Here is a 20,430-nt window from a genome sequence, read left to right on the forward strand (position 1 = left end):
TTAGAAGTAAACTTTGCAAATGTTGCTGACTCTTGGAGCATGGAATACTTCAGAATTGTTTTCTATATTGACTAGTTCAGAACTATACTACAGTAATGACCTTACAGTTTTGAATCTAGTTCTAATTATACTCGTTACATTACAAATCATGAAAGTGTTCAGGCTGGAAGGGTCTTTAGGAGGCCATCTAATACAACTTCCTGTTCAGAGCAGGGTCAACAGTGGTCTTCAAAACCTCTAAGGAGTCCACTGGTCTTATTTTTCTTTTAGTAACTATTTTGGCTTGAAGTTTTTATTACATTGTAGTTGATCAATTACTAGATAAATCCATAGCAGACATGAGGCAGAACATAATAAAAATGTGTGTTTCTAGGAGCTGAGCACTTACCTTATAAAGTGAAATGGACGCTTGACTTGCATATAGGAACTTTGAAAGGAAGAAACACCAGTCCTACTGGACTGTTAATTAGCCAGGGAGCAGGCCAGTTTGATATCAGTGTGACTAATGTGTCAGTTGATGCTCTGTGCATACTTGGAAAGGTTGAGTACTAGTCAAGTTGATATGACTTTAGCTGTTGCTCAGATTCTAATATTGCTTAGTGGGAAGCATCCCACATGGCATCAGTGGAAGAAGCACTTAAAAAAGGACTGGTTGGTTGGCTTGTTTTTCCAAGTAATATACTGTTAAAATGTGCAAGTATACAACCTTTTTAATTCCTGTCTTTATTTGCTGGGACGTTTTCTTTCCAGACCTACTCAGGCCTGTTCTGCGTGGTAATCAATCCTTACAAGAACCTGCCCATATATTCAGAAGAGATAGTGGAGATGTACAAAGGCAAAAAGAGACATGAGATGCCCCCTCATATCTATGCCATCACAGACACAGCCTACAGGAGTATGATGCAAGGTGAGTGCTGACTGAGATAATGACTCTTGTTGAAATCATAAGTCAAGGTTGCAATCAAAACACTGTAGGAGAACAACTCCTCACTGGTATCAAAAGGCATTGTTGCCCCCTCTGTCCTTTCTTACAAACACCTGACACCTACTTGGTACCAGCTTTTGTGTTCAGGTGAATAGCTTTCTCCTGCTTTAGAGGATTGAAGAACCTTACAAAGAGTCTGGCGAGAGCTAAACTTGACATAAATAACAGACTGGTGTGAATGCATGAGGTTCAGTGAAGCAGGCGAGGAGAACTGAGGTAGTGAACTTTCCCTCTCAGTGATGAGCCTATGGAACAATAGCTCTAGGTGGGCAAGTATGTGTATTGGCTGATGGAGGCTTTTAACAAAAGTATTTAAAATCCAGTCATACAGTCTGGTTGGGTGAAACAAGATTAGTATAACCTGCATTTTGAAGTGCGATGGTCAGGGGTAGTTTTACAGATCAGGAGTTGTTTGGTTACGTTCTTACTCTGTTAAGAATAAAACTTACTATCAGGCAATATTAAACACATCTGTTGGCTTTTCATAGAATAAAAGAAAGCAAGCAGATTGACCTATTTTTTTTTTTCCCCCCTGTGTATACAAATGAGAGGTAAAGAACCATATATATTATCTGCTGCTTGTTTGTCACTTGAGGACTTATGAATATGGAGCTCTGAATGTCCTGTGCATATCCCCCCTTTTGAGAGGAGGTCTTTCACAGAGTCAGTGCTTGTGTTTGGGATGCTTGGAGAGTGTTCAGGTATGGAGGCATTTTGTGCTTTTCTTCCTGATTGTAGCTGGATTATATGAAGAGGCATGCTTTGTAAGGTTTAAAGGATTTAATGGACAGTTTGATTTGGCGTGGCTTGTATGAATTTGATTACTCCTTTATTTTCTGATGACTAACATTGATTAAGGTATTTGTCTCTCCTAGGTCTTGTAATTAGCCTCACTTTTTTGAACAAAGGCTAGATATAATAAAATTATGCTTTAGAATTAAACTCTGTTTTAAAGAGTTCTGCTTTTCTCCTGCCCTCACTACACTTGCACCTCCAAGCATAGGAGGACTTATAACAATATGGTTGCCCAGACTGGAAAGGGAGCAAGAAAAACTCCTTCCACTTACCTGCGTATGTGGCTTTAAACAAATTTTACGTGTGAATGCTGAGAAAGGTTGCTGAAGTGTGGTGCCATGCAGAGCAGAGCACATCAGAGAGCTAACATGATGGATCAATTAAGCTATATTTGTAAAAGCCTTGGGTGGGGAGGAGTGAGCCATACAGACATCCTGCAGTGGACTGGTGGCAGGATACTGATGGCAATTTGTTGAAGATGTGGCAGGTCTTGAAGAAATACAGCTATACTACTGATGTATTACTTTGAAAGGAATGCTGTATCCAGAGGAAAAAACCTGTGAACCTGGAGCTATATAGGACCTCACTTCCCTCAGACAAAGATGGATCTGCCATGAAGGACGAGGACAGATGCACTGCCTATACTATATGTGGCACCATGGTTGTCCATAAACCTCTTATCACTGTTTCACTTCCTTTATTACTTCCTTCTCTCCTTTGCCTACTCCTTGTCAGCTGAATTACTAACATATATTTTTCTTAAAGAAGCTATTGACTTAACCCTACCGGACTTACTGTTCCCTACATAGAAATCTTTTCTACGTAGAATCAGAAACAGTTTCTTTGGCATTGTTGTAAGGAGACTGAAGAAGTCCTTTTCCCTCTCTAGACAACAGTTAAACCATTTGGAACTGCACGTGCATGCATCTTGTCCTTCATCCCTGCCAGGTATATCAGTATGTGGCAGTGGATATCCAAACAGCTGCAATTCTGCAACAAGGCACAGGTGACCTTCCCTGGTCTTGTGGTGGTTCAGAGCTAGTGATGAATCTACATGGAAATTTTCTTTCCTTTTGAAAAGAGAAGGTGTCTCTGTCAGACCATTGCTTGAGTGATGTCTAAAACTCAGAAATCCCAGACTTGAATTGCTTTGGTGTACAAAGCTAAAGAATGGCAGCCCTGCCTCCGTTTTCCTAGCATGGGAAAGTTGCTATGAGCTCTGCTGGAGTGTTTACCTTTCCCAGAACAATTCTAGCTATGCAGTATTCTCAGCAGTATTGACAGTCTAGATGTTTACCCCAGCTCTTCTTTGCCTGGTTTGAGATATCTTGTTGCTGACTTTTTGGAATGCTTTTTGGATGTGAATATCATTCCCAGTTAGCTTTTGAACTAGCCTGCTTTGACCTGTTTAACTAGGTTTGGAAAGATTTTTGTGTGTCTTGCTTCACACGTGTGTATTTGTGCTAGCAAGAACCTAGAGATCGTTTTAGGGTTATTTGCTGCCTTATTTCCTTATTGGAAAGGGTAACAGTAGCTTTCCAATGTCTGCTACTGGGAATGAAGGTGAGTAGGTTGTTGCAGTGTCTTTGGTCCTGGCTAGCCTCTAGAGCAATGGAAAGCAACATTCCTGTTCCACTCTCTCAGTTTTGCTTAGCAGTGGGGGAGGCTTGGTGCAGCAGCCAGTGGTATGGCAGGAATCTGTACAGAGAATAGAAGATGAAAGGGTCTGTTGCTCCACATGAGCCAGAGGCATTTAGGATTAGGCTGCCTTCCCTAGCTTATTTTCAGAGCCCTGAAGACTGGGAATCCTTCATGGTCTGGAGAAGGATAGCAAGCTGTTGACTCTGACTTCTGTCAGCATGGGGTATAGTTATCTCTTAAGCTGACAGAGCGGAAAAGCCTTGCATGTTAATTGATTTGGACTCTGAATTTTTTTTGGTTTTCAGTCAATTTATGGTATTCTAATAAGCAGGCCATTCAAAGGGACATTTGTCAGGAAAGGAATTGGGAAGGGAGAGGATGATGAGAGCTTTATTCCAACCTCTGCTAATCCAGAAATTACTTAACCCTTTTCAGGCATCTATGCTGATGCACTATGGGTGAGCTTGGTCCTCTTTTTGTGTCTACCCTGGTTACTCTGTTCACAAAAGTGTCATGTGGCATTTATATATTCCAAGAGATTAAATTGCTTTTTGTTAAATTTCACTAGAATTACTTCCTTGAGGCAATAACATTATGGAGAAGGTGTTCAAAGTGATTTTTTCTTTTTTTCCTCCTTTCTCTGACCCAGGACATTAAGACTCCAAAATGAAACAAAAATATTATTTTGCTGCACAGTATTTAAAGGGACTTCCTGTGCTTCAAGAGCAGAACTCTGAAAAAAGTGTAACGTTTTTGTTTTCAGAGAACACAACCATTTATCTTAATGTTTCTATTCTCTGGGTAACCTCAATGCCAGAAGCCTCAGGTCTGACTGCTTTCAGAAGAATTACTCTTCTGGTGCTGATGATTGAAGCACAGTGCCTGCAAGTGGAGTGGTGTCTTGAGCAAACAAATCATTATTCTAATGCAGCAGATGTACACTGAAGGGGTACATTCCTTATCTCAATTCATAGTCTCCAGGGGATCTATTTAGAAAAACATATTTTAAAGCTATTAAACAGCACCTGTTTGTCTATTTGGAACACATATAGGGAATTTGCTATGTCAAATACTGATAGAAGCTAGAAACTTCATTGGTGTCTGGAGCATGATGGCTCTTTTAATGCCAGTGTCTGAAACTTTTGTAATAGGTTAGATCAGTATGGTTATTCTGGTCTCCAAAGTTCAACCTCATCAACTAAGAGATAGGTAGGAGAGGGAATAGACAGCATATTGCTAATGAATATATTGCATCTCCTTTCTCATCCAGTTTCTCCGCATATTAGCGTAGGGCTCCTAACGGTTCACTGAACAAAACTCTTAATCATTGTGCAGTGATTAAACCCTCCCTGACCTTGATGGATTAGTCTGAAAAGGAGCCTGTGCAGCCAGCACCTTGCTGGTATTCACTTGGGAGTTAGGTAGTCTCTGGGTTTGGTGTTTAACAGAAAAAAATCCTGAAGCATAGTAACTTCATGATGTTTATTGGCCTTGTTACATGAAGGGAGGAAACAGTGTTAGCTATTGTAAGACAAATCACTTGCTGTTGCAGATCTTCACATGGACCTCAGGTCCAGTTGTCATTTTCACAAGAAACAGTCCTCTAGATCTGCTTCTATAGAACATGACCTTGAAGTATTTTATTTGTAATTCTTAGATGTTTACATATTTCTTAAGTTTCTGAGCTAGTAGAACACTTCTGTTTTAACTTCCTTGGGCTCAAGTCTTCTTTCTCAGCTCGCTTCTTAGCATTGGTCTGCTAAGCTGCACTGTATATTGCACTGTCCCAAAGTGCATCTTTATTTTCTATACAATATTCTGTGTGTGCTTACCAATTCAGGGATACTTGATTGACAGAGCTGTTCAGATTATGTAGAGGCACAGATGTCTCTTTCAAGTTGCATGTAAAGGTCAAGTTCAGTTTCCACTAAACCCAAAGGAATATAGCCTATGGTTTCACTAGTTTGTTTCCAAGATTTGTCCAAATTTCTGATGCAAAGGGCAATGTTAAGTTTGGATACTAATTACAGAGGATGTTCATGTTGATGGTGTTTGTATACAAATGGCAAGAAAAGATGGACATGGCTTCTGATTTTCTTAAGAAATGTTTTACATGCTTTGAATGACACGAGATTTCTAAGTGCAGTGCTCAAAATCTGTGTCTCGAAATGTGGTTTTCAATAGAACAAGGAGCTAAAAGAGAGTCCATTGCCCACTTTTTTTTTTAGTAGTTACCACACCCTTTTTGCTTCATTCCTGTAAACCAGAGCAGGAGCTCTCTGGCAGTCACTTATGTAATGGTTCAGCCCTTGCTGTCAGTCTCCCTGCAGTTCACTTTTAGTATCATGAGTTGCTTGAGCCTGTGCAGGCTGTATACCAGTTTTTCTTTCCTGTCGGAACTTCATAAACATTTGTGTAACCTAAAATTACAGCCTAACTTGTTTTCCTGTTTTGCTATCTCCAGATTCAATTAAGGAACGCTAGAGGAAGGGGTATGGGCTCTAGTCCAAAAATGACTTGGGGAAATAAATATTTGCATTTGACCCAGTAGGATATATTTCATTTTTTGAAATGAAACTTACTTTTCTCCTCGTGACTGTCCTCAAACTTGAGATAGTGCAAAGCTGAATCTTGGCACTGAAGCGTTCCTGCCAACTCAAGTGATTTTCCCCTCTTTTGCATCTTGAAGCTCTATTGTTCAGCGCTGTCTTGAATATGCTATGTTTGTCCTTAATTTGATTTTTTTAAAAAAATACTTGATAATAGGTTATTAGCATTTTGAAACTTCTCTCTAATGTGATAATGCAAAAGCAGGCCCTCAGGCTCTGTTCTAGTGTTGCCCTGGAGTGTTTTTGATCCTACTCAAACCAGCATGTAGGTTAAAGCCCACAGTGAACGTTTGATTAGATTTTATGCCAGCGAGGTTGTTCTGAGTAGCAGAGTGTGTCAAGTGCCTGGGGCTCCTCCTGTGTTAGAGCCCTGAGGGAAGGACACTGGTTTTAAGATTATGTTGGGGTCAGAAGAGAAGTTTGAAGAGGGACTGCAGAACCAAAACTACTGCGTGGTTGAAGCACTTACATGCATTTAAGACTAATTCTTGCTTTAGGTCAACTCTCTAACTTGGTCAGCCAGCCAGTTGCCTAAGCTGGGCTACAGGCATTCACTGCGATGCTAGGGGAGCGTTATAGTAACGGAAAACTAGAGGGCCAGGCTGCTCAGTTCTGCCAGACACTTGGTGGTTAGGAGGGGGGTGGTACCATCTAGCTATGGTTAAGCTTTTAGCCTTAATGAGTCAGCTATAGGCAGGGGACTGCAAGCCAAGCCTTTGCCTTTCAGCTACACTTCCTCTTAGCTGGAGAGATGATGTCACCATTGTGTGAATGCTATATTACTTCTCCTTTTATGGAGATGAACAAGCTTGAAACTGGAGTCACTCATGCAGAGGAAGTGGGTGATAAAGGCCTGCTAGGATGTCCTGTAACTGAGATGTGGAGCTTAAATTGCACATTCTCTTCTAGCCTTCCAACCTTTTTTTTTTTTCTCCCATCCAAAACGTCTAAAAACAAAATTCAAGAGTTTGGGGCTCTATTAATTTATCAATTATGCCAATATATTTGACCACAGCAGTTCAGCATTCATTCAGATTTGTTGTTTTGCAGTAGAATATTTGGCTGATGACTTTTTATGTACAAGATGTCTCTCTTGTGAAAACAAATTTTGGTTTAATTAAGTTTTTAGTGTATGCTGAAGGTCCTGGAAGCAGTCTAAAATGAGGTCTTTTATTTTTGGACTGAAGAAAGTCAAGAATGAGTTAGATATTATGCTTTTTATATATATAGTAAAATTAATCTACTGATCTTATTATACCATACTGATGTATAGCTTAAATTTGAAGGATGTTTTACTTCCTTAATTTCTGGATGCTTGAGGCTGCTGCTTCTTATGATCACTTGAATAGTAGGGTGATGAGAGCTAAAGAAGAGCCTAGATAAAAAGCTTTCCTTGCCAGCTGGTCTGAAATACAGAACTGTTGCTATAATTAAATAATGAGTTGTTATTCTGGATTGTTTTTAATAAGTGACTCTGTTTAGGATTAAAAAGCAGATGCAGATTTCTTTTAATCAGGCGTTTCTTGATTGTGTTGTTATAAGCAACTGAGTTTATGGTACCTAGCACATTCTCTTTTGCTGAGTAGGTTGCTTGCACAACTGACAATGGAGTAGAGGCAAGCACTGACTGAAGTTGTGCAGTACGCCCATGTTGAATGATCCTTTAAAAAAAGAAGGGGTGGCGGAGGCCTCTTGTCTGGGCAACTGAATTCTGATTCGTGATGGCACAAGTCAGTATTGTATGGTGAATGAATATTGGCATTTAAAGCAATTCTTAATTGGAAGTGTGTCTAAGAGTTACGCTTTTGTATGCGTTAGCTCTTTGGCCCTTTGGTCTGCTCCAGTTTCCTGTTGCTGAACACATTATTCGAGTTGTCTGTCTGTACACAATTAGAAGAATTCCAGCTATCCCAATGACTGCTGCTTTGCAGTCCTGGGAAAGAATTTCCCCCGGATTGCAAACAGGAATGTTGCCTTTTATGGTAGTATCTGCACGCTGCTGGTGACTTGCCTGCACTTGCAGGTACGTTCCTGATGGCTTAAAGCAGAGGTGACTAATGCAGCTGTAGCAGGCCACCAGGAAAGCATGTTGGGAGAGGAAAATGTAGTGCCGAGAGGATTTTGAACACGGTCTGTGACTTTTCCTTCCTGAGCACCTTTCAACACCTTGCTCTGTGTTACAGCGTGGAAAAAATCCTGTGCTTGCCCCTTTGGGACTTCCTTGGGTCACTCCAGGGTGCTCTTGCTACCTTGCCTCATTGGAATGAGGCTTGAAAAGAGCTTCTCAACTAAGTGCAACAAAACTTGTCATGATCAAAAAGTGTTCAGTGCCAAAGAGCTTCTGAGTATTATCTGATGTTGATCATCTTTTTCTGTTGGGCAGTTGGTTTATCTGTCTGCTTACCAATGGGGGTTTTTTTGCTGCAATAAGGATCCTTTTCTGGAGGAGATAGAAGGGGAAGGCGTGCACTTTTCAAGTGTGTAGGGCTCCATCCTCTATATGAGGAGCCCCAGCTTGTAATTCCAACACTAGAGTTGACTACTGGGAGTAAGGAGCACCTTCCTTAGGGTTATTTTTTTTTTTTCTTTTTTCCCCTCTCTCTCAAATTAGCTTCCTAGAAGAGCCTCTGTAGTACCTGAATGCGAGTATAACCTTTTCTCGGACAAGTGGGCTGCTGGTTTATAGTCAAGCTTTTGAAAGTCAGATGTTATTCGTAAGCACAATCTTTTTCTTTCACATAGCTGCTTTGTGATAGAGAATTGCACCCAGGTGTCGTGCTACCAAAGAATACATTTCCTTAGGCAATCCATAAATGAATCATTAGTTATTCCCCTGATCCACCCTCAAAGTGCCCAGTCACGCAGAGGGCTGGCATGTGCCTGCTGAGCCCTTGACCCACTGGGAACCTTGAATGGGTGGAGCTTTCGGAGCTGGTTAACATCTACTCTTTGCCTGTCCCTCAGCAAAAGGGGTGCATATCTTAAAGGCAATTAATAAAATTCAGCACTTGCTAGTAAAGCTGCAGTATCTAGTTTTGAATGCTTAAGAGTTTGCTGGGCCAAAACCATTTGACTGATTATTTTCTTCTGTTTGCTTTCTTCCAGTCTTAGGACTGATCAGCTCTTTCTGAGAACAGTGTTAACAGGGATAAAGCAGATTATTTTCCTCTAAATTTTTGTGCTCATCTGCATACAGTCAGTTTCCAGTAAAGAAGCTTAAGAGCAGGAGTTGCCTATCTATAGCATGTGAACCTAATGTTTCCATTATTGGTTTCAGAATAATTTAAGAAAAGATAGACTCTCAAATTTGGTAGGTTTACCTTCTTTCCTTATTCCATGAAAATGTGTCCAAAGGCTACATATACTTCTCTCTTTATAAACTGAGTTTATAGGAGCTTTTTCTTGATGAATATGGCATTCATGACGTTAGGACTGAAATGCTAAATTCACTTGCAGTAGCAGTGTTTAACGGTATGGAAAGTAGTTTCAGGTACTTGAACTCTATCTGACTATAAAGCCTTCCCTAATTAGAGCTCAATCTCTTTATCTTGCACAAAATAACTTGAATGGCGACTCAATTATATCAAGTACTCTCTGGTGGGGAGAATACTGAGAGCACTTGGGTTCTCTAAGCTGCTGGAGAAAGAAATAGAAAGAACCAGTAGCTGAAATATGGAGACAGTCACATCCATAAACGTACTGAAGATTACCAATTGCTAAAATACTTTTAGAGCAATCCAGTGAATTTTCTACTCTCATGGATGTTTGAGGCTTTCTTTCTCTCTTTTTAGAGAGTACACTTCAGTCCAACACAAAGTTGGAGCTCAGCATGGAGAAAGGAAAGAATGACAATAACTGGATGAAATCTAACTGCTTTGTTACTCGAGTTCTCAGACTGGATGATCTGATAATCCTCTGGTCTTGATCTTAAGCAAAAAAATCCCAACCCTAAAATCAAACAAAACAAAAAACCCACAGCCAAATGGATAACTTACAAACTAGTGGGGATTTTGAGTTTGGTGGCACAGTCTGTTCTGTGAGTGCCCCTATAGCTCTTGTGGACTGTCTGTGAGTAACTTGCTGTGCCCAAGTCTGTTCCATGTCTGAACAGGTCTCACTGCCCCTGTGATGACTACAAGCTACTAAGGCTGTTGTGGTGTAGGCACAGGTACTCTCCAGCCTGTCCAGTGCTCCCAGCTGGTTCCTGGTGGCATGGGGGAGAAATGGGATGCAGACTGGAGGTGGGGGGAGGGCACGGGGTGGATGCAAGGTGAAACCAAGGCAGAAGCAGGGGAGTATGTTCACTCAGAAATGTTGGGGGAGCAGCAGGATGCAGGCATAGTTGAAGGACTAGTCAGGACTGCATACGAGGAAGTGGAATCATAGGTGAAAGCTGAAAGGAGGTTAAAGATGTGGGAGAAGATAGTGGTGGATAGGCTGGGTGAAGTAAGTTCTGTAACTGGAAAGATGTTATCCACAGCTGGGAATTGAACACAGGAATTAGTATGTCTGCTGGTATGTCAGCATGTAAAACAAAAGGTTTCTACTGTTACCAGCTGCTTGATTAATACAGTAGGGGATGGTGTCAGAAATAAATCAGCTGTATAGGACTTAGGCTGTTGCTCAGCATTGTAGTTTTCAAGTCCATTCTGTATAAAATAAGTAGCAAAAATTTCTCACTGAGCTTCCAGTGTTTCTTGTGGGCGTGAAAGACTCTGATGTGAGGTTTTGTCACTTTGGGATTTGTAATGGTTCCTGTCCCACTTACCCCTTCCCCCTTCCATTTCCACTGCTCTGCTGATAACTTTTTAAAGTCAGTATGAGCCCAATGTAATGGGGGGAGGGGGCTGAAGAACAAGTAGATGTACATCAAACTGTTGCTCTGTGGTAAAGAAACATTCAGTGAGAGAGTTCTGTATTGTTTGTAGGAAAATTGTAATGCAAACAATATTCTTTCTGGATGAAGAAAACTAAATTGTGATGGTACCATTATACTTTGGCAGATGGTGGGAAGTTGGCATCTATTGCCAGAAAAGAGGTTACCTGGCCATATTTCTGAAGATACTTGGCAGAGTTTACTAGTTCCTGTTTTTGTCTGTGGTGTCAATTTCATTCTGTCACAGAAATTTAATTTTAGAGTCTCAGTCTAAGTACTTTTTTTTTAAAATTTTATTCTAGATCGAGAGGATCAGTCCATCCTTTGCACGTGAGTATTACAGCTTGTCTGGATGCCAAAGTCTGTGTTAAAAATTTTGGTTGGAGGACTCTCTTAATTGTAAATGCTGGGGGTGGGCTCAGTAAATCAGATAATAGTGGAGAGTCAAGGAATGTCCCACTACAGTTCCTCCAATATATATGTAATCCTTTCTGCAAAATAATTCTCGTAAGAATTGGAGGAAGAAGGGAGGTTTTGAAACAGCCCCTGTTTTCTTCTTGCAGTCAAGAGGCTTCCTTTTGAAAGATTCACTTCATTACCTTTCATCCCTAGCTCTACAGCAGCCTCTGGATTATTCCTCAGCCACTTGGCAGTCTTCGTATCCAAGTGACTAGAAAGCATAGTTCTTTATTGCCTTCCCTCCTCCATGCACGTGTACAGAACCTGCAGCCAGTGGCAGACTGGCTGAGGGCTAGCCTGCAGTCCAGCTACACTGCTACTACTTGCCGGAACAACTTGGTTTTTCTTGGTTTCGGGGGAGGTGCTGTAATGGCCAGAATGCATTTAAGGAGCTCTGTTGCCCTTTTGGGATTAGAAATATGAATATGTCCCCCTATGTCTTGTTTGTGAATGAATTGCGGATTTTCTTTACAGAGGTGAATCAGGAGCTGGTAAGACAGAGAACACCAAGAAGGTCATTCAGTATCTGGCTCATGTTGCTTCCTCACACAAGTCTAAAAAAGACCAGGTAAGACCTGGGTTTGATGATGCTTTATTGCCTTGCTGACTTTGGACAATAAATACATATTGGCTGATGTTGGTAAAAGCCATATTGCTCAATAAAAGCCTAGATGGTAACATTTATCAGAGGACTGAGGAGGACAGTGAAGTATGAAACAAAAGTTTGTCAAAAATTGCAAGCCAGGGAACATTGTTCTAAGTTATAACTCCTTTGAATTCAGTGGAGCTACAGTGGGGATAAACTCATCCACAACCTCTTGGATTTGTGGGCAAGTGCATGGGCAAGAGTCGCTATAAATGAAGCATCACCCATATTGATCTTTTTACACGGATGTATTGCTTATAACCAGTCCAGGCAGCGTAAAACCTTTATAGATTAGGTCTCACTATTATATGCATTGTCTCAAAACTGGAGAATACAGTGATAGGCTAGTGGACATCAGCTGAAAACTTTAAAATTGTAGGAAAACATTAAAAGGGTGGAAAACAGCAAAGTGTTAGCAGCACATGAAAGGAGGGTGGTGGTGATGGTGGGAGGACTTTAAAGATGTCTCACTTATATTTTTTTCCCCCTCCCTCTCCCCCGATGGACTATTGCCGAATTCGTCAGTTGTATCCTCGTAGGTGAGCTGCACGTTTACTGCACGTTCTGCACCAGGAATGCGTTTTCTGTCCCATTGTGTGATTTTTTTAAGCAGCTTTTCACTCCACACCAATATCACTTTCTGCAGCTAAAACAAATCCATAGACAATTCACAATTTTATTTTTTTTGTGTGGTGCACAGTAATCTTTTTGTGAGGGTGTTCAATTGGAGACTAAAGTAACATCAAGAATACTTGTGTTCTGTGCTCAATACTAGTTTGCATTTAAGGATTTTCTTGCAGGATTTTCCCAGATATACCATTCAAGAAGTATTCCTCCAGGGCAATAGGACTGGACCAGGCTTTCCTAGAACCATAAGCGTCTAGTGTCTGTGGTGTTCCTAGTAAGATAAATGTAGTTGGGTGTGTAGCTTTCGATTCCCTGCAGTGAGATGTGGCTGCAGGTTGCAAAGAAAGGTCGAGGGGAAGGCTGTCCTGCAGACAGGGTGTTCCAGGACTGTGAGCTTGTTAGCCAGAGCTGAACACATTGGAAATGTTCACTGGTGAGCTGTGTAATGAAAGCCAGATGCCAAGTGTGTCCACTGTATCTCTACATAAGAATTTTCCCATAGTAGCTTAATGTGTAAGCATGTCTTACATGTGTAGAATATATAAATAAGAAGGCATCTCTGCACGCAGGCATACTATGTGTGTGCGCACACATAGTAATAAGTAACTTCTGGAATCCAACCAAAACAAAACTTCCTATGTGCCAAACTTTCAGACATATGAAGGCTTTTTCCATGGTCTGTCAGTGGCTGTATTTAGAAACAGTCTTCTTTTTTTCTTTTTCTAAGTGTGGAAAATAGAATCATGGAGTTGAGTTAAGTATTCTTCCACTGCTTATCCTTGAGCAAAATTTCAACCACCGAAGCAGGACAGGCAGTCTGCTTAGGAGAATAAACCAGTCCTAAGTTGGGCTGGTTGGTGGCTTGCCCAGGTGTGATATTCCCCCTCGCCCAAAGTTTTGATTCTTCCGAAAAGTCCTGTAGCTCCTGTTTTGCTCCATTTTTGTGACTAAACAGTAGCACTGGCCTTACAAGAGAGGATTTAGAACTGCAGTCTTCGAATGTTAATTGGTAATGAGTGGTCTATGCAACAATTCTTTACAAACCTTAAACTTGGAAACAGATCATAAGGGTTTATGAAGATGAATATGTTAAATTTTTTGAGGCCCTTGGGTATACTGTTCACAGCAGATTTATTCTTTAGGGTTGAATATGATAGCGTCAAACCTTTATGCTGCAAAAGTAGGCACGAAACTTAACCAATGGTAATACTGAAAGTAGGGGTGCTTTATCTACCAGAAAGGTTTCTTGACTGTCTCCTAATAGAAGTTTTGGATGTAAACTCCTGTTTTTCCAAGTATCAGAGCAAAATCAGATTTATAAAACATATTCTTCACCTGTAGCTCTCTTGTTTTGGAGGTAGTGGCAGCTTCCACGGATCCCAGTGCATTAGTGTATTCAGCTAAATAGCTTCTAGCTGCATGGTGTGACTACTAAGCACATTAAGGCTGCTTTTGGGGCCTACTGAATGTAATTATATAAACACTTTTTTTCATTTGATTAAACTTTATTTATGGAAGTTGATTGATGTTTTCCCATGTTTAGTCTCTGTTTCTCTACTGACTTCTTAAATCATGTAATAGTTTTTTTTTTTCAAGTTGAGAATGTTCGCAAGCTAATCATGGGTAATAGTTGCTAATGCTTAAATACTTGTAATGACGATTAGGTTATTGATGATCTTTCTCCCTTCCCCATCCAACCCACTGTTGTTGGGACTCAGTTATTTGAGAATCTCTCACGTGACTGCAGAGAAGAATACAAAAGCAAATCCCTAAAGTGTAAAAACCAAAACAACAACAAACCCCACCAAAACAAACAAAAAACCCAAACACCCTCCCCATCTTTAGTTTTTTAAATTGCATGCTGTTAAAGCTAGCTGTGATTTCTAGATGCCTTTCTCCATACTTCCTGAAGAATAAATGGCTGGCAAAACTTCTACCTTGCATAGAAATAATTCCAAAAAGTGTATGAGATGCAAAAAATTTAAAGTACAAGATAGATGTCAAGGATTTTGGTTGCTTTAAATTGCTGTTGCAACTTCAGAGCAGTAGAAAGAGAGCATACTGAAGACTGTGTGCTGCCTAACCATGGGCTAACAGACCCAGTGGCTGTTATTGCTTCTGTTTTCATGAGGAATATTGTACATACTTCAAATGCATGCCAAGTATTAAACAAATTTGTTTCAGGTCAAGGAATGGCAGTTGCAGGTGTCAGAAAATTGGCAGCATCTTAATGATAGGAATCTTAGAATTTCTAGAAAGCTTGTGACAGACATCTCTGTGTTGTACTGTTTTTGCTTTGCAAAATTGCCCATTGTATAATGAAGTATCTTCCTTCAGTGAAAGGTGACTGTCAAAATTTAAGGTAAAAAAACCCAACCCAACAAACCCCACTCAAACTTCTTTAAAATTTTAAAAATAAAAGGATTGTCTTTTTAAACAAATACAGCATACAGTGTGTTCCAGTGAGGAATGGATACATCCCAGTTAACTGCAGCCACTTAATCTTATGTGCCATTGCCATGGCATGCTGAGAACTTGCTCTTTCCACTGTATCATGGTGCTAAGGCAAGTCATGAGAGCTAACTGACTTGACCAACTCTCTAGCATTTTCCTTTCCCTACAGCTCTATATCGCTGTGTCCCTGAGGTGGCGTTATCTATGCGTATTGCTACCTTGGTGGTTCAAGAGACCTAATTGCCTCTAAACTACAGTTTACCAACACCTACTTGACATTAATGACACTTTCTTCCTGAGGTACTAAATAACAGGAGGGTCCGTAGTATGGATTTCTATAAACTTTTGATCTTTGTGTAGCTAAGCATGACCTTAGTTTTATTTGTAGCCAAATAATTAAAGTAGACTTGGTGTCAAAGCCTGACTTCTGTTTAGAGGAAAAAATTCTTTATCTCTTCCCTTCTTGTTCCATAGTTGGGTTGAAGTGCTATGTTGCTGGCATATCTCACTTGCATAGTAACAGACTGCAGTCACAAACAAAGGCCTAGGACTTCACTGCAGGATGGGGAGGAGGAAAGAGTGTTCCAACTTCAGTACATGTGCCAGAATAGGAGGGCAAATGTGACTACCACACAGTTTCAGGGGCTGAACCCTAGTTTTAAGGTTTTCTCCTTACAAAGCCACACGCTGGCTCCATTGTGAGAGACCAGATGTCCCAGCTCAGGTTCCCTTCCCAGGCTAACCCCCTTGTTATATATATTTGACAGTGAATGAAAGTGTTTGCAGCAGCTGCCCCTTCTGTATATGTGCAGTTCTACAGGGACTGAGGGTCTTGTTTGGCCTTGCACTTTGCAAGCGTGAAGTGAAGTGATTGTGGAAGTAAGAAATAAAGACTTGTAGATCTTTGTACAGTTTCTCATATATCTTCTTTTTTTTTAATTGCATGTATTTTTAGAGAGACTGCGTAAAGACTAATCTGTTTTATAATGCACTTTGAGAATGAATGGGAACAATTTTCCTTTAGAAATAACCCTTAAATAATTTGTCCATAAATTCTGGTTCTCGTGAATCAAACTTCGTTTCCATCTGTTATGCACAGGAAGTCTTGAGTACTTACTGATAACTGCCAGAAAGAGAAACATTAATCTAAACTGTCATTTGCTGTCTCTAGAAGCTTTTTAGGTGATCTTGAAATATATAGAACTCCATGCTTTTAGCACTGAGGACAAGTAATTTTTAAAAACAGCCAGGGATATATCTAGAGCCTGCAGGGAAAGGTGTATATGCTCCAATGGTCTAGTACTTGGCAGGGATAAAGGTTCTGAATTTTCTTTTTCTACAGCTCCAGCATTTTGTGTTCCTTGAGGGGAGGAGTGTGCGAATATGGCAGCAGAATGCAAGCGATCATGCAGTTTGTGGGATACCACTAATTCTCTTTTTTTGTGTGCCTTCTTACAAAGGAGGTTTTTGCTTTTTTGTGTTTTGGAAGATGTAGACTTTTAGTGCAAGCTTTTTGTTTTGTTTTTGTTTTTTTTAAACATTAGACCTTTTCAGACTAGCTTCTTAACCAGCAGAGTTCAAGGCTGTCTTGCAGTAGCAAGACAGGATTTTCCTCACTCTTCCAGCCTAGATAGTAAGACAGTTCTGGGATGAGGGCCTGATCTTGGATGGTACGGTGTTTTGCTTTGATCCTGGGAAGTCTGTGGGATGTTATGGCCAAGTGGCTTTGAAGGGCTTCTTGTTAACAGAAAGACAGCACTGGGATGCCTTTGTGTTGAGGAAGGGAATAAGGCATAATTTGTGAATGTTTCTGTTTTACCCAGATAACTAATGAGTCTCCTTTTGAAGGTTTAAGGGATCATCTCCTAAGGTTTAATATGGCTTCTCTACAACAGATGCCAAGCTAGCGTGAACTGAAACTTCAGTGCTGGTTTGACCCAAGGTTAATGCAGTAAACCACTACCTACTTCATTAATTTCTGATTTCCCTCTAGGGAGAACTGGAGAGACAGTTGCTCCAGGCTAATCCTATTCTGGAGGCCTTTGGAAATGCCAAGACAGTAAAGAATGACAACTCCTCAAGATTTGTGAGTATTACTATCCAGTGTGGGTGCCAGTATTCTACACTTTCCAGAGGGAAGACTTGGTCTGCTTTTGGGTGAACTGCGGTCAGGGATAGGACAGGGATAGGACAACTATGTGTGATTGACTTCCCTCAAATTAATCTGGGAATTGAATTTAATTCAGTGAATTATCCAGAACCCACCTGATAGGTCTCTGGAATGAAGGAACCTGACCCTGTGCCAGGATCATCAATGCTGATTTTTATTGCAGGTTTATTACAGTCAGTTTTATCTTGGAGAGCAAATACTAGTCCTTATTTTACTTGCTCTGGAGAGCAATGGACAGCATCTGAGAGGCAGATGGGGGAGCTAGAGCTGGAAGTAAATGAAAATGGTTGAAGCTAACATTGAGGGAAGTAGAACTGTCCAGATCATATAGCACATGAAACTGAAGGGACCCTGGTTGTGGGAAATCTAGGCTTAAACATGATGAATTTGAATTGTAGGCTGTCTGAATGTCAGAAATGTCTGAAAGTGTTTGGTGTCTTGTTTGTTAAATCGCTGTTGTAATCATCAGGCATTGCCTATTGGCTGACCTTATATTTTGCCTAAAACCTGCCTGACCTGTTCTGAATTTCCTTTCCTGGATTAAAAAGTGAAGGTTTAACTTTGCTGTTTACTGCTGTTACCAGATAGAATGAATACTAATTTTAATGCTATTATCTTCCTCTTAGGGCAAGTTCATCAGAATCAACTTTGATGTCAACGGCTACATTGTTGGAGCCAATATTGAGACCTGTATCCTTTTTGTAACCACTTAAAAGAAGTTAAAGGCTATAGAGGTGCCAAAAAGGTACCTAGCAATCTCTTCACGACTGACTTTCTGTTTTGTCAGGTCCAGAAAGTGGTAGGAAGTGCTTAAATTTATGCTAGCAAGATTACTGTTGTAGTCTCCTGTTTCTTCATATAGTATTTTGTGACCTTTGTGATCATGGTGGAAATCTTTTCTGAATGAATGAATTCTAATCTTAGGAGACTGAAATGGAAGCATAAACTGCGATGAGATGAGTAGCTTTGGAATTTCATAAGTCGTTCTAACTTCTGTCCAAGGCAAGTAGGGGGATGGATGGCCACTGTTTTTATGCTTTTTCTCAGTTAAGTCTCTGTTATCATAGCCATCATTCAGAGGCTGGCAAAACTGAGACCAGAAGCTCAGTGGGTTGTTGACTGATAATGATTGCTAAATCAATACCCCTGTTAATTGGCATGAGGAGAACATCCATTAGTACAAGTTTTTTCTCCTGCCATGGAATAGGAAGTGATTTGTATGTCCTGCCACATGCCTTGACTCTCTGAAGATCTGCTGGAGAAGTCACGTGCAATTCGTCAAGCCAAAGAGGAGAGAACCTTCCACATCTTTTACTACCTGCTATCTGGGGCAGGAGAGCATTTGAAGAGTAAGTGTGATTTTGTTGTAGTTATGGGATTCCCTCATCACAATGACAGAGGGTCCAAAACACTTGTAGGCTAGGACCTGTTCCTTTGTAGTTTCTTGGCTCTGCTTTTTAGATATGGTCACCCCTCCTCCCTTGTTCCGTACACTCATACATCCCTCTACCCTCCCCCTGCACTTCTCAGTTCCTGAAAACTTGCTTCTCTGGTTCCTTCCTGCACTTGCCTCCTTGCCAGCAATGACTCTACGCCCTTCCTTATCTAAATCACTATCCCATGTTTAGTCTCATGTTTAGTCTTGCATGATGTAAACCCTTCTAGTGCAGGAATGGTCCTACTGTGACGTGCTCAGCATTTATCTGAATGGCGCAAAGCTGCTGGCACCTAAGCAGCTCCAGAAGTCTAGGATCCTAGTGCACCTAGCTCAGTGGTAATCAGGGTCCATGTTGTGCAAGAGCTACAAATTGATCTGGAGGAAGGACAGAAGGAGAGGACTTCTCATGGTTGCTACTGTTTCAAGAGTATATTAACTATATATAAACTTTCACCTGACTTGAAACAAATGAGGTGTCTGAAATTAAAGGAAAATTTACTTTCAAGTTAATCCCTGCTTCTTATAGATTTATGGCATAATGATGATTGACACTGCTTTCGTGGAGTAGTCCAGAGGAGGGAATAGAAAGAAATAAGGCAGAAAAACTCCAATTTTATCTAAAATACACTAAATGTTCAGCCTGCAGTAAAACTGGGCTTAATCACACATTCATCCAGCACCTGCTAGCATATGCAAGTCAGAAATTGATCTCAGTGGTAGCTTGTTGTCTATTTAAAAAAAAAAGAAAAGTAAAAAAAAAAAAAAAGCCATAGTAACTTCTTTCTCAATTCTTTCCGAAGCTGATCTGCTGCTGGAGCCGTACAACAAATACCGCTTCCTTTCCAATGGGCATGTTACGATCCCGGGTCAGCAGGACAAAGATATGTTTCAGGAGACCATGGAGGCAATGAAGATCATGGGCATCCCAGATGAGGAGCAGATGGGTATGAATCCTCTGAAGGGCTTGAAAATGCAAGGAAATGAAAGAGTAAACAGATCGTGTATCTCTGGAGATTTTTTGTTCTGGGGTTTTTTGTTTGTTTGTTTTGGTTTTTTTGTTGGTTTGGTTTTGTTTTGTCTCGTGTCCACACACACACCCTCCCAAGTGAACAGTGTGCAAGTAATAAACTTAGTGTTTTTGGAGTGACCCACCTCAGGATCTACCAGCACAGTTTCAGTTTATACCATTAATGTTAGAAGTCAAGCAGCTAATGAAAACATGCTTCTGCTTGCTGTTTTTGTTCCCAATCTGAGGGCTGTATATCCAGCTTATGAATAACACATCCAAGATAGAAGAATCCCCTCATTCTCTTGTGCAGTGCACAGCTTGTGTGCTCCCCCTGTCCCTAAGCAGTGGCTTTAAAGTATCTAATCCAACCATTGCTGCATTAGTACTTTGAGAATGGCCTGGTCATAGTGCCTTTCTTTCCAGCTTAACACTGAACTGCTGATCAGAAATTAATATTGTCTGATTCTGGGAGCACAGTACCATGACACTGAAGCTAGAATTGCACACAGCCAGCGCAAAGTGCAATGATACATATTCACCAGAGCTCTGTGCTGTCTCATGCGTGATCTGCCTCACTGGTTGGGAACCAGTGTGCTGTAAAATCTCAATTTCTAAATGTATAAGGTCTTCTAAAACTAGGACTGTTTTTTCTCTACACTGAAGCAAGGATCTGTGGTGGTTTGAGGTCAGCACCTCCTCTGCTGGAGGCTGCAGCTCTTCT

The 20,430-nt window shown here is 40.7% G+C and overlaps 1 protein-coding gene across 3 annotated transcripts in view; it reads left to right on the forward strand.

The window, feature by feature from the left end:
• The window catches only part of MYH9 (myosin heavy chain 9), a 71,842-nt gene that overhangs the window by 21,163 nt on the left and 30,249 nt on the right, over positions 1–20,430 (forward strand). For all 3 annotated transcript variants that reach the window (XM_072869975.1, XM_072869995.1, XM_072869985.1), the window contains 7 exons: positions 751–907; positions 11,209–11,236; positions 11,840–11,933; positions 17,086–17,178; positions 17,889–17,952; positions 18,513–18,611; positions 19,501–19,644. In XM_072869975.1, coding sequence (XP_072726076.1) covers positions 751–907; positions 11,209–11,236; positions 11,840–11,933; positions 17,086–17,178; positions 17,889–17,952; positions 18,513–18,611; positions 19,501–19,644 — 679 coding nt within the window. The remainder of the gene's footprint in view (positions 1–750; positions 908–11,208; positions 11,237–11,839; positions 11,934–17,085; positions 17,179–17,888; positions 17,953–18,512; positions 18,612–19,500; positions 19,645–20,430) is intronic.

This window comes from Ciconia boyciana, chromosome 1 (assembly GCF_034638445.1).
Source record: "Ciconia boyciana chromosome 1, ASM3463844v1, whole genome shotgun sequence".
NCBI lineage: Eukaryota > Metazoa > Chordata > Aves > Ciconiiformes > Ciconiidae > Ciconia > Ciconia boyciana.